The sequence below is a fragment of the Lactuca virosa genome, chromosome 9 (assembly GCF_052849685.1).
Source record: "Lactuca virosa cultivar CGN04683 chromosome 9, Lactuca_virosa_CGN04683_v6, whole genome shotgun sequence".
In the NCBI taxonomy this organism is placed as follows: Eukaryota; Viridiplantae; Streptophyta; class Magnoliopsida; order Asterales; family Asteraceae; genus Lactuca; species Lactuca virosa.
Genome location: NC_136434.1, coordinates 52,951,725 through 52,965,964, shown reverse-complemented (window position 1 = coordinate 52,965,964; position 14,240 = coordinate 52,951,725). Strand labels below are relative to the sequence as shown.

At 37.9% G+C, this 14,240-nt stretch overlaps 2 protein-coding genes across 4 annotated transcripts; both read left to right on the top strand.

Moving 5' to 3' along the window:
- The first annotated feature begins 4,516 nt into the window (after positions 1 to 4,516).
- Positions 4,517 to 9,456, top strand: LOC145136517 (squamosa promoter-binding-like protein 14). 3 transcript variants are annotated; one of them, XM_079070642.1, is made up of 11 exons: positions 4,517 to 4,818; positions 5,064 to 5,706; positions 5,796 to 5,989; positions 6,071 to 6,843; positions 6,914 to 6,988; positions 7,082 to 7,189; positions 7,274 to 7,391; positions 7,480 to 7,615; positions 7,705 to 7,843; positions 7,921 to 8,487; positions 8,582 to 9,456. In XM_079070642.1, exons 2-11 carry the CDS (start codon positions 5,093 to 5,095, stop codon positions 9,014 to 9,016), a joined length of 3,159 nt encoding a protein of 1,052 aa, XP_078926768.1. In that variant the 5' UTR covers positions 4,517 to 4,818; positions 5,064 to 5,092; the 3' UTR covers positions 9,017 to 9,456. The 3 variants fall into 3 exon arrangements, with proteins under 3 accessions (XP_078926768.1, XP_078926767.1, XP_078926766.1); XM_079070641.1 differs by having other exon boundaries at positions 4,518 to 4,818; positions 4,905 to 5,706; XM_079070640.1 differs by having other exon boundaries at positions 4,518 to 4,818; positions 4,899 to 5,706.
- A 152-nt stretch (positions 9,457 to 9,608) lies between these two features.
- LOC145136518 (strigolactones hydrolase CXE15-like) lies at positions 9,609 to 10,883 on the top strand. Its single transcript, XM_079070643.1, has 2 exons — positions 9,609 to 10,403; positions 10,496 to 10,883. Exons 1-2 carry the CDS (start codon positions 9,751 to 9,753, stop codon positions 10,800 to 10,802), a joined length of 960 nt encoding a protein of 319 aa, XP_078926769.1. The 5' UTR covers positions 9,609 to 9,750; the 3' UTR covers positions 10,803 to 10,883.
- The last annotated feature ends 3,357 nt before the right edge of the window (positions 10,884 to 14,240 follow it).

The following is a 14,240-nucleotide window of genomic DNA, read 5'->3' as shown; positions in this document are numbered from 1 at the left end:
GTACACCAACTTAATCATGACTCACCCAAACCCATCAAGATAACATTTTTACGCACCTACAACCTCAGAAGTGCTAAGATCCAACGTTCTAAGCTCTTGGAGTAGCTCATACTCACAAAGATTACTCTAAGGACCAAAATAAACCCAAAACATACCCCAGGCTAGATCTAGCACATAGAGTCAACAAGTTAGAAACTTTATACCTCCTAGAAGTTGATGAAGATGATTAGAGCATGGATCCACAAGCTCCAAGCCAAGAAATGCTTCCAATAAGAACTCCTTCTTCTCCATGGCACACCAAAAGCCTCAAAATGCTCAAATGGAAGCTAGGGTTTCAAATATAGGGTTGAATGGGATGGAGGTTGAAGATAAGAGGGGTTGGAGTGGAGTTAAGGTCATTAAATAGGGTCCAAGACCCTAAATCAGGGTTTACATGAGGCTGGAGTACGCCCACCATACTTTAAATGATGCCCGCAATCCTTCTGCTTAGTACGCCCAGCGTACCAGGCTTGACCTTAAACCCACCCACTTCCGAAGGTCATAACTTATTCGTTCTAAGTCCGATTTCGACGATCCTTATATCCACGAAAAGGTAATGAGAAACTTTACACTTCTATCAACCCCCTTGCCATAAAACTTTCCGAATAAAATCTAGCCCGAACTGTCACTCTACCGATATACTCTTGGACTCCAATACACAAACCGAACTCCCAGATCCTCTAACCTATATTATCCACACTTAAAAGGGTCCAAGTCTCTTTCCCAAAGGCCCTAAGCCTTATGATAATCGGTCTTCGGGTCACGACCCTGAATTATGAAATAATTCGAAATAGGGTGTTACATAGGGTTTTTCTTTTACAGGTTTAGAGGTGATGAAGGCTGAGGGCGAAGGAGATCCTAGCCCCTCACTACCTTTAAATAGGGCCCAAGTCCGAATTTAAGGTTTTGCATTTGATCAAGCGTCACGTCTTGACACTTAAATGACCCTTCCCGCGTAATGCTGCCATGTCATGTCGTGATGGTGCCTCCCTCACGCCGTGACCACCTTTAAATCCATATTTACTTAATTTTCGTACCTCTAGGATCTGAATTTTACAGTTATGGGAGTTTCAAATAAATATGGTTAAAGAAATTGAATAAATAAACAATTAAGTAGTTCTTAAATTAATTGGGTTTAAAAATACTTAACTGTCGAACTTTCTAATAAACATATCTTTATCATATTAATTATATTTAACAACATATATATATATATATATATATATATATATATATATATATAATATATTTTTTTTCTTGGGCAACGTACAAGTGTTCGATTAGTTTTGTTATAATCTGAGAAAAAATGTGACAGCCACAGACCGCTATTTGAAACAATAATCAAAGGTAATAGTGTATGTAGTTACCACGATCAAAATTTCAATAGCAGCCACAGACCGCTATTTGAAATCACAGTTATCACGATGGTATAGCGGTGATATAACAACTTTTTAATATTATATGTAATTTATAATTTTATGTTATATATTTATATAGAATTTATATAGTAGTGTATTAATACTATAAGTTTATACTGAATTGATATCATTAAAACTAAAAAGTCATATAAGATCATAACTTCATAAATTAAAAGTGAGTTATCACTGTGACTATGTGAGGTAATACTTGGTAAATGGTAAAGACTAAATCACATATTCACAAATTAATGAGTTTATAAGTGTGAAACACTGAAAGAGAAATATTTAGCATTAAACATATTTAATCAATTACTGAAAGAACCCAAACTTTCATACTAAAGACATTGTTACTCCAAGTTACTCCAAAACATGCTATATGCATATTCAAAAATAATATTTTACATTGATAATTTGATTACAAAAGACTGGATACAAACCGACTAAGTTTTAGTATATTACATAACTAACCAGGATATTAAAGCTTTTATACAAACGTAAACCCAAGTACAAAAGTAATAGTATAAACTATTCTAAATCTTCCAGCAGTATATGACTATACTGAATGTTTATCACCTGCAATAATTAAACACTGAGAGGGATAAGCGGTGACGCTTAGTGAGTTCAATAATAAATACAATATAACGTTATGCCATATATATACCAATATGACAGAAACAAAGGGGGACAAAGAACAACAAAGGCAGATGAGTATCATATGATATGCTTTCCATATCAACGAATAATCTGATTCAAAGATTTATAATCAATGAGAGATAACAATTTCAATACTTGATATACATCAATAAAACTTTTGCCCATATGGCATGGAAAAATAACCAATTTCTGAATAAACATTTTGGCTAGCAAATTATAGGCTTTCAGCCCTGCCTAGCCTTCTGCCAATGCCAAAGGAATGCTTAATCATTCACTTCATGGTCAAAGGCTACATACCAATACCCAAGTGATGCTTAACCATTCACTTCAAGTCAAAGGTATAACTCCATTAGTATTCCGTTAGTATACAAGCCATGCTTTACATAGCCAAAGGTATAAAACCAGAATAACACAGGAAATCATATTGAACATATAACACATAACATACAATTGTTCATATATATTGAACTCACTGTGAAATAACCGAAGGAATAAATGATATTTGGGCAGCACTTCGACTCTAAAAATGACTTTCTGTGACGAAACCGAGGATTTTAGTTGAAAACCGGCCTTACGCGGGCAGAGTCTCGACTTGAAAATATGATTTTCTCGGGAACTTTGGAGCGTCGGGACTTGCTTCGGGTGTCAGTGATGATATCAGGGAGTCGGGGGGTTAAAATTGGGCTAAAGAAGGTTTTTAGAGTGAAAAGAAATAGATTTTGTAAACAAAATACGGGCAGCCTCGCATTCCTTTTATAGTTGGCCGAAGCCTCGGAGTACGCTGGGCGTACTTCGGTATGCTGGGCGTACGAGGCGTGGCAGCTGCTCAGATCTTGTGCCTCGGACGTGTCATGCAAGCGTAATACGTGTCTGTATGCGAAGGAGAGGGGGAACGTGACCGACTTTTGACCTAGTCCGAGTACGTTGGGTGTACGGCTTCGGATAAGTCTCAAATTTTTATTTAAAAACTTCAAAAATTCATATCTTTTGCATACGAGCTCCGTTTTTGACGTTCTTTATATCCACGCGTAGGTGAAATTATGATCTACAACTTTTGTTTAGACTCCGCCGGCTAATTTTGACTTTATTTTTAATATTATATTTTTAACGGGTCGGGACAGGAAAAGTTCGTTAAAAATTCATAACTTCTTCATCCGACGTCTGTTTTCGTCTGTCTTTTTACCGTTGTACTACTATTGACGAGACCTTCGATTCTTGTTTAGGTTGTGTTGGCTAAAAATCACTCGATCTTTATTTCGAGTTTTTAGTTGTCTACTGCTATACCGAATCTTGAAAAAATCATAATTCCTCATACGAAGTCAGATTTTGACGTTCTTTTTATAAAAATTATCGGTTTAACGAATACTACGACTTTCATTTAGATTACTAAATGTAAAAAGTAGTTTATCGAAAACTCACTTTTTACGTCATACGGCGTCGAACCGGTTCTGTCACGAAACTTTAAGAAGTCATAACTTCTTCGTTATAACTCAGATTTCGATGAGGTTTTCGCATAAATGTTTCTAACAAAATTATCTACAACTTTCAATAATAAAATTTTACTTATTTCAAATTTTATATTTTCGTTAAATTTCAATATTTGACATTTGATTGATATCTCATAAGACTTCCAATATTTTCCGAGTGATTCTAAACATAGTTTTACTTCATTTCTAGTAAAAACTATCTGTTAGAACTCAACGCTCAATATCATATAATATTTCATAATATTATTTATTTTTAAACTACAAAACACGATAACTGAACGTGTATGTTACAATTACCATTCAAAAATTCACAGGTGTAGGTAGATCATCGCAACTTAAATCATCGTGGTTTCCAAGCAGTAAAAAAAGAGACGAGAAAGATGTTACATGTCGTTCTTTGCTTTGAATGCTTTGTACTTTGTAGTTAATTAGTTTTGTTAGTTGGGCTTATTAAAATGCAAGTGTAGTGACTCATTAAAAAGAGATTTAACTTTAAGTAGCTCACAATTGATTTTTTCTTTGACAAAATAGCCAAATGACCAAAATGTGAACGAAAGTATAAATTCAGGTATAGCGCCGCTATAGCGGTGATGAGGTTCGCGATAAATAGCGTCGCTAATAGCGCTAGCGCTATTTTGAAAATAACGGTTCTGTACCACTGCGAAACGCGCCACTAGGGCACTATTGATAGCATATGTAATAACAAACCTATAATGTAGATCATTTTTAAAATAATAAACTTTGTTTTGATTTAAAAAATACGTCACCTTTTATATTTTTCGATTTTAATACAATAGGGTTGAGGGTTTTCTAAGAAGGCCAGAAGGGGGAGGTTAGGTTTTGTACCACTCAAGTCTCAAACATCATCTTCACTGTAAACAAGTGGAGAAAAAGTACAGAGAGAGAGAGAGAGAGAGAGAGAGAGAGAGAGAGTAATAAGGTGAAATTTATTACTGACGTTTTTCTTGCCCTTATGAAGAAAAAAAGGAGATAATCATAAACTAAAAAACAAACCCCATTCGACTCGTACGACTACACCTTCCAATTGACTCCACCACCCTTTTCACATCTTCTTTTATCATCAGATCTATTTGCTCTCTCTTCCAGATCTGGGCGTCTCTTCTTCGACTTCATCATCAAGTTTCTGTTAGATCCAATCCTCACCTCTTTGTAGAAACCCCTCACTGGATTTTTGATCAGGGTGTTATGAACTCGTAGAGGTTGGTATTTTTTGACCTATATTTGTTCCTTTTTTAAATTTCTGTATGTTTATAGCTAAGCTAGTTTCGAATTATCGTAGGAGCAGCTCAAAAACATTTGAAAAAAAATGGGAAAAATCAAATTTGGGAGGTTTGATTCAGTTTGTGGAATAAAAGAGGGGAAATAGGAGTATTTCATCGGATCAAAATAGCGTTGATTATTTTATTCTTCAGCTAGTGATTCTGAGAAGCTCCGAATTTTATAGGAATTCGGATACTTTATTTGGTGGAAAAAATGGAAGAGGTTGGTACTCAACTAGCTCCTCCTTTATATATGTACAACACAATCGGTGCCGGAAGATTTCCCGATGCCCATCCGATGGCCAAGAAACGAAGCCTGCCGTATCAAAACCCAAACCTTATTCAACATCAGCAACAACAACAGTATCTACAAAGGTTAATCCCAACTTTAAATGAGCCACGGAACAGTTGGAACCCTAAAAATTGGGAATGGGATAGTTCAAGACTCGTGGCTAAACCCTTGGATATGATGGAGGTTTCTAGAGAACAGCAACAGCAACAACACCATCATCAAACTGCTGTTAATCCTCCCAATCCCGATGGGTCAAAGAAGAGTCCAGTTGGTCAAAGGGAAGAAGACGAACGCCTCTTGTTGAAGCTTGGGGGTGGTGAGGAGGCAGCGACCAGGCCTAGCAAAAGGGTCCGATCTGGTTCACCTGGCAGTGGTTGTGCCGGGAATTATCCAATGTGTCAAGTTGATAACTGCAAAGAAGATCTATCCACTGCTAAAGACTACCATAGGCGTCACAAGGTTTGTGAGGTTCATAGTAAAGCTGGAAAAGCCCTAGTTGGAAAACAGATGCAAAGATTCTGTCAACAGTGTAGCAGGTTGGTTGATTCTTCAATCCATCACTTTCTGTTTCTTGAAACCTTTGCGCTAAATGACTAACTTACCCTTTTCACAAACTTGTTTCTAGGTTCCACCCGCTTTCTGAGTTTGACGAGGGGAAGAGAAGCTGTAGGCGTAGACTTGCAGGTCACAACAGGCGAAGAAGAAAGACTCAGCCAGAAGATGTTGCTTCACAGTTATTAATCCCTGGAAATGGTGATAAAAATGGCGCCAATGACATGGATATTGTTGGTTTGCTAACAGTTTTAGCTCGTGCTCAAGGTAACATTATTTATACGGTTATACCCCTCCTGTTTGAATTTAAACTTTCAGTACCCTGATATTTGTTCTTAAAAATATTAGGAAATGCAGAGGACATGAGCAGGAATTCTTCACCATTACCTAATAAAGATCAGCTTATGCAAATTCTCAACAAAATAAACTCTTTGCCTTTACCGGTTGACCCAGGGTCAAAACAACCAGTTCCTGGAAGGTTGACTAATGTTGACCAAGAGAAAACCTCTTCCGAGGTTGAAAAAGTCAACAAAAAAACCAGTTCATCAACCATGGACTTTCTTGGTGTTCTTTCAGGCTCTTCGGCTGCACCTGAACCATTGTCACAAAAAAGGAACCAAGTGATTGAGGCTGATAAGAACAAGACTAACTCTGGTTGTGTTAACCAAACCATGGTTCATTCTGGAGGAGAGAGAAGTAGCACTAGTTTTCAGTCTCGTGAGGATTCAGATTGTCAAGTGATGGACACACCTCTTAATTTACAGTTACAGCTGTTCAGTTCTTCACCTGAAGATGATAGTCCACCTAAGCTAGCATCAAGCAGGAAGTATTTCTCATCTGACAGTAGTAATCCAATGGAAGACAGGTCACCATCATCTTCGCCACCTGTCGTGCAAAGGCTTTTCCCAACAAAAGCTTCAAGAGAGAGAATGAAGCCTGAAAGTATGTCAACTAGTGGTGAAGTTACTGCAAATGTTAAAGCCACCATGTCTCTGGAGCTTTTTGGAGGGATGAATAATGGAGCTGATAATGTTTCCATTCAAAGCTCACCTTACAGAGCTGGGTACACGTCATCATCTGGTTCTGACCAATCACCTTCCAGCTTAAATTCTGATCCTCAGGTTGTTACACAATTAATACATTTATGAATCTTTTCTTTACTAGGAAGTCTAATTTGGTGTTGTTTTATAGGATCGAACCGGGCGATTGTCGTTTAAACTGTTTGACAAGGATCCGAGTCATTTGCCTGGGTCACTACGGACACAGGTGAGAAGGGGTGTTTTGGTCATTTTGACTTGCTAATGAGAAATGAGAAAATTCTTGCTCTATTTTAACATGGTTTTGGTTTCTTGATTTTAGGTTTACAATTGGCTTTCTCAAAGTCCATCAGAGATGGAAGGATACATAAAGCCTGGTTGTGTGGTTCTCTCAATTTATTTGTCCATGTCATCGTCTTCTTGGGATCAAGTGAGTAAATTAGTTATTAGTTATTAAAGCAGTGATCTTTCTCTTCTTTTTAGGGTTTTTACCGAGTTGTGAATTTTCTTGCAGCTTGAAGGAAACTTTCTTCAGTATATCAATGCTCTTGTGCAAGAATCTGGTACCGATTTCTGGGGATCTGGTAGATTCTTAGCACATACAGAAAAGCAAATAGCTTCACATAAAGATGGTGAGTCATCAGTCATGTTATTATATCTTGTTTTACACTTATATAATCGTTCCTTTGTCTAAATCTTTCATGTTATGATATTTATCAGGCAAGGTCCATTTGTTCAAATCTTTGAAAGCATGGAGTTCACCACAGTTGATTTCCATTTCACCTCTAGCTGTTGTATCTGGAAAGGAGACTTCTTTTGTCCTAAGAGGCCGAAACCTAAGGACACCTGGCACCAAGTCTGTACCTATTCCTATACTAAATTAAGCTCAAATTATTAACAGAGAGTGAAAATGTTAAAAAAAATGAATTTCATGTTGTATCACAGAATCTATTGCACACATGCGGATGGATGTATACTGGAGGAAGCAACAGAATCAATAGATCAAGATTCTTCATATGAGGAAATTAGCACACGTAGGTTCACAATTTGTGCACCTAGTGAACGTGGTCGATGTTTCGTCGAGGTATATTTATATATAACAATATTATGGATCTTCATGTTATTATCAGAGACTTATCTTTTGAATATTCATATGAACAGATAGAAAACGGTTTCAGAGGTACGAGTTTTCCTATAATTATTGCGGATTCTACACTCTGCCAAGAATTGAACCTTTTGGAGGCTGAATTTGGTGAGGTCCAAAATAGGCAACCAAGTTTCGTGAAGGAAACCATACACTTTTTAAATGAGATTGGATGGCTTTTCCAGAAAAAGAATGGGGGATCCGGATCTCATTATAGTCTCACTCGATTCAAATTCCTTCTTGTGTTCTCGGTTGAAAGAGATTTGTGTGGTTTAGTGAAAACTCTTTTAGGGATTCTTCTTCAAAAAGGCTCGGGGGGCATTACAGAAGATGATTCATCAATGGAGATGTTATATACAATTAACCTTCTAAACCGGGCTGTTAAAAGAAAATGCAAAAACATGGTTGATTTGCTCATAAATTATTCAGTAGCAGGGGATACAGATACGGATTCTGCTGCTTCCAGAAAGTACATTTTCCCGCCAAATCTAGCGGGACCCGGCGGCATCACCCCCTTGCATTTGGCTGCTTGCACTTCTGATTCGGACGATATGGTTGATGCCTTGACAAACGACCCGAATGAGGTATTATTATTATTATTATTATTCCCATTTTGCCTTTGTTGGTGATTGTGGTTAAAAGAGTAAGTGTTAATAATTAGTTTTTGGTATATCTTAGGTTGGGTTGCTAAGCTGGAATTCTTCTTTGGATGCAAACGGGCTGTCGCCATTTGTATACGCGACCATGAGAAACAACAACTCATACAACACTTTAGTGGCACAAAAACTTGCAAACAGAATAGCGGGTCAAGTCTCGGTTCATATCTCAAACGAGATAGAGCTTCAAACCTTAAGGAGCGTTGACCACCATGAGCTTAGTTTCAGAGTGAGGGAGCAGGTGGGAACAAAATCTTGTTCAAAATGCGCGATTGTAACAGCTAAACACCCGAGAAGAATCCCGGGTTCACAAGGATTGCTTCATCGTCCGTATATCCACTCCATGCTTGCAATAGCTGCGGTTTGTGTATGTGTGTGTTTGTTCCTTCGTGGGGCCCCCAATATCGGTTTGGTTGCTCCGTTTAAGTGGGAGAATTTGAACTTTGGTTCAATGTAAGAAAGAAAGAAACATATGGCACCACCTATGAAAAAGAATAAGTAGAGTTGATTAGAGAGCATAATTTAACTTTTGGGAAAGGTGAATAAGAAAAACGGGATCATTGATAACATTGCATGAGATAACGACGGTTTTTGTCCCCTGTTCTTGGTCTTGTACGTTCAAGTTCTTATTTGAAACCAAATAGAGACTTGTAGTAAGTAACATCAGGGGCAGATATAAAAGACAATTGTGTCTTCTGGTTGATGTTATTAACCGTGGCTGACTTGTTACTAGTAGTTATTGTCTTTTAAGTATGTAAGTTTTTTACTTTTTTACTATAATAGCAGATAGCGTTTGTCTTCTCTTGTTTCTGTATATTGTTTTGCCAAATGGAAAAGGATCATATATTATATGTAATGTCTTCTCTTGTTCTTTGCTCAATAGATTATTTTTCATCATCTTTTGATTCTAAAACCAACCAACCAACCAACCAACAACGCAAGATATTCATATAGAAATATAATAGTGTTTTTGTCGTATTGTTTTGGGTTAGGTTAGGTATAAAAAAGCATAAACGGCCGGCTTTAAAGAGCTCATATTTGGCACGTAATTGAGAATGAATATGTCATACGTAACCGACAAACAAATGTGAAGAATTTACGCCATCGTTTTCTTGTCTTTTGTATTGTATTCATCTTCTAGAACTTTTCCATAAAGGAAATTCAACAGAAACCCACTCAAGTCCTACTACCATGGCGAAAGTGGAGGTCGACGAGTGTCGAGGGGTGCTCAAAGTTTACAGTGATGGATCAATATGGCGATCAACTGAACCGAGCTTTCGAGTCTCTGTGGTTGACGATGGTTCAGTGCTTTGGAAAGACGTTCAGTTTGATCAACCAAACAACCTCCACCTCCGTCTTTACAAACCGGCTTCCGCCGTGGCCAAAAAGCTACCGGTGTTTTACTACATCCACGGCGGCGGTTTCTGCATCGGGTCACGAACATGGCCAAACTGTCAGAACTACTGTTTTAAACTGGCACTGGCTTTACAAGCTGTAATTGTGGCTCCTGATTACCGGTTAGCCCCTGAGAACCGGCTTCCGTTGGCGGTGGAGGATGGGTTCACTTCCGTGAAGTGGCTCCAATCGCAGGCGGTGGCAGCTGAGCCTGACCCATGGCTGGTTGACTCGGCAGACTTTACACGAGTCTTCATCTCCGGTGACTCTGCTGGTGGTAACATTGCGCATAATATGGCGGTTCGGTTGAGGGCTGGTTCGAAGAGCTTGGAACCGGTTCAGGTTAAAGGCTATGTTCTCTTGGCACCCTTTTTTGGTGGGACCCAGTTAACGGAATCCGAGGCTCATGGTCCTAAAGACGCTTTCTTGAATTGGGAACTCATCGATAGGTTGACTTTACACTTTACACCCTTTTTGTTCTCAAATGTATGATTATGATTATCATCGGTGTTTTGAACCGGTTGATGTGTTTGTTGGTTAGGTTTTGGAGGTTATCGATTCCGGTTGGGGACACCATGGACCATCCTCTAGTAAACCCGTTTGGACCCGTTAGCTTGGATCTTGAACCGGTGGAGTTGGAGCCAATGTTGGTGGTTTGTGGGGGTGCTGACCTATTGAAGGACAGAGCTAAAGACTACGCAGAAAGATTGAAGAAGTTGGGAAAAAAGGTGGAGTATGCAGAATTTGAAGGTCAGCAACATGGGTTCTTCACCATAGATCCAGATTCACAAGTATCCAAGGAATTGATGGAGATAATCAAAGACTTCATCAAACAGTATTCCATTTAATGATTGTATGCCTGTGGAAAGTTTGTAAAAGTTTCAATCCTTATGATAAAATTGAAAGAACGAATGTGGAATTAGTAATGAGTTTGTGTGATTTAGCGATTCTGTGTAGAATAAGTGAATGAAAAATGATTTTAATAGATATCATTTTTAGCTTTCTCTCTTGAAACTACGTTGAGTGGGTAATAGTGATAGAACGAATGTTACTATTTTAAAGTTCTGTCTAAGACCGGTTTCAAACGAAGAATTGAGGCAAGTGTTGTGAAATGGAAGTTTAGATCATGAAAAGCTTTTCAACTGTTAGACCATGAGATATGGGGGACGGTTTCCCTCCACCTAACCATCATCTCGTACCTGCAACAATAGAAAAAGAAAGAGGAAAAGAAGAAGAAAATGATTGGCTGCAGTCTTCCATGGTATTTATCATGAGACACCATGATTGTGGCACTGTATGACTGTAGCATCGGAGATGATATGCACGAACGTGACAAGGTTGCCACCAGACCATGAATCCTCCCTCTGTGACCCGTATACCCTTTGGTGATAGGGTTTGTTTGGTTGGACAAAATGTTGATTACTTTGTTGAAACGGAGACCGTTATTAATCTGAAAAAACGGATGAATGGAATGAAAGTTTATTGACAATGACAAAAATCCCTTAGTAAGTAAAATGCATATAATTATCATTTTTTACAAACTTAGCTTGTAGAAAATATATTTTATATTGTTATAACTAATATGCAGGGGCGGCTCAACCGCAAACAAAAAAGTTGAGGCCCTTTAGATAAGCAAATGGATTCAAACTTGAAACCCTTGGTTTACTAAAACAACGCTTTTACCACCAGACCAAACTCTAACTTGTATTTGTAACCTAAGAAATACGTATAAATACATATATAATTAATAGAATAAGTTTTAAAATTGGGGGCCCTAAGCCCTTAGTTTTGCAAAGGGTAGAGCCGACCTACTAACATGAAATAAATGAAAATTTACTAACATAAATAAAGTATATATAGATTAACGATCTTATAATATAACACCCAAATAAATTTGTTTAACAAAAAGAATATTAGCATGATAGCATCCAATCAACATGAATTAAAAAAATGAGTTTGCAAAATAATGGGAATGAAACTTACATAAACCAATACACCCTATCCATTTCTTTACAGGTAACCTTCAAAAAGTTTTAGAGATTGCTACTTTGGCTAATGGTGATAGTACTAAAAGGAAACCTTGTTTATTTTCATTGGGCCTACAACTTTTACTAACAGAGACATAAGATTAGAAAACAACCTTTTGCCTTGAAGTTATTTCATTTAGACATTTCATCCAACATTTAACAATTAATGTGCACATATTTCTTTAAGAAAACTAACAGCTGCAAATGAAATTAAATCGAGTGTCGGAAAACGAATGACAAAGAAAATGTGGGGAAAAAAATCCAATACATACTTTTCGGTTCACATTGTTCTTGAGCACTTCTTTAGTTTGGACTTGAAATCAGTTATCAATCTACTTTGTGTGTATAATTTTGTTGCAGATTGGATAGATTTTGATTGTGTATTTGCAATTTTGACTGGTTACAAAATTCGATAAAAAGGGTAAAATAGGTAGTTTCCATTACTCGGGGGTTAGGAAGAATGAAAAACATGTAGGAATTACATTCCTTATTGAATACATATATAATTCCATTCCAATCATCAACCAAACATGCATTCTTTCATTCCTTCTGAATATTCCGTTCTGTTCCTTGCATGATTACCACATACTAAAGAGGGCTTGATCATTTAAATGGAAACGTGTCCATGAGACGGTTAAAGGATCATGTCCTGCTTGGGACGTAGATGTAGTTAAGCAACAGAGTAAGGGTGTGTGTGTGATAGCAAAACAAATCGAACAACACTAATAAGAGTTGGTTAATTTTGTTCGTTTAAGTTAATCGGACAGACGAATGAATATGAACAAATAAACTAACTATTTTTTTTGTTCATGTTCGTTTGTTTAACAAATTACCGTGTTTGTGTTTGTTTTACAAAAACATAAATTTACATAAACAAACATAGATAAATATAAACAGATGTAACTGTTACGTCTCATGTTAGGTTTCAGAGTCTATATGTGTTGTGTCTAAGTTTGATTGTGAAAGCTTTCACAATTATATCTTAGTCTTCAATGTATAATTTTGATAGCATGTTTGGTTTTAGAGTTTTGTACAACTTAGGTTTCGTAGTGAATATTGTGTAACTGTTTGACAGTCTGTCACTGCCTAGGTGTCGTAACCTTATTGGTTATTCTCTAACCGACTCCCTTTGTAACATCCCGAAATTCAGGTAAAACTATTTAACCCTTCCATTTTGTCAAGTTGTCAAGATTGGTCCCTTGAGAGAGTTCTTGTAGCAAATGAGTACGCTGCGCGTACTCATGCGCTTAATTTGGACGCGGACTCGCCTGGGTACGCTGGGCGTACCCAGGGTTACGCTGGGCGTAACGGGTCCAGATGCAAACCCTAAATGTTTGGCTTGTGCACTATTTAAAGGATGCTAAGGCTCATTTCTCAGCCTCCATATCAGAGAGTGAAACCCTAAGAGAGAGCCTTCCATCGTCCTTAGCTTGAGTGTGTGTATTTTGGAGCTAAAAGTGTCTTGGTGTGTTAGTGAAGAAGAAGGAGAAGAGCTTGTGGAGGCTAGGGCTTGAAGTGCAAGTTTGGATCTGAGATCTTCAGAGAAAGGAGCTTCATCTAGAGGTATAAAGTTCAAAACTTTCCTCTTTATTTGGTTTAATGTTGCATGAACCATTTCTAGGGTTAAAAGTCCCAAAGGTGGAGACTTTATGAGTGTAATGTACTCCATGGACCTAGATCTGTCCCATTTCAGTGATATTTGTGTTATAGATCCATAAAAATTCCATCTTGGTCGTTGTTATGAGGTCATGCTTGAATTATGAGCTTTCTAGAGTTGGGAAATGGATTATGGGTGTTAGTGACTTGTCCAGCCATGCACAGGCTTAAAGTCACCAACTTTATGGATTAAGAGGTTTAGAAATGGTCAGATCTAGAAGTTGGACGTGTGACTTAACTGTTTAAGACCTCAAGAGCTTAGAGTCTGAAACTGGGAGTTACGCGGGGCGTAATCCCAGTACGCGCGGCGTAAGGGGTCGCGCACCCTGTTTCTGTGAGGTCGTCGGGTACGCCCAGCGTACAGGTTCGGTACGCGCAGCGTAACCCGAAGAGTTGACTTTTAGGGTTTGGTCAACATTTGGGTCTTTGAGCCATGAGAGGGGTAAAATGGTCTTTTACCCTTCTGAGAGTGCTAAGAGAGGGAACAGTCTAGCCTTGAGAGTTGTATTGATTAGAGTGCTTATTCCATGTGATTAGGCGGAGGCTAGAGCAGATTTTACCGAGTTCGAGATTACCGAGTTACCCGAGGTGAGTCTTCTCACT

Coding starts and splice junctions, on each gene's coding strand:
- LOC145136518 (XM_079070643.1), top strand. CDS start 9,751: ATGGCGAAAGTGGAGGTCGACGAGTGTCGAGGGGTGCTCAAAGTTTAC. Junction 10,404..10,495: donor AATTGGGAACTCATCGATAG/GTTGACTTTACA, acceptor TTTGTTGGTTAG/GTTTTGGAGGTTATCGATTC.
- LOC145136517 (XM_079070642.1), top strand. CDS start 5,093: ATGGAAGAGGTTGGTACTCAACTAGCTCCTCCTTTATATATGTACAAC. Junction 5,990..6,070: donor AGTTTTAGCTCGTGCTCAAG/GTAACATTATTT, acceptor TAAAAATATTAG/GAAATGCAGAGGACATGAGC. Junction 7,392..7,479: donor AATAGCTTCACATAAAGATG/GTGAGTCATCAG, acceptor GATATTTATCAG/GCAAGGTCCATTTGTTCAAA.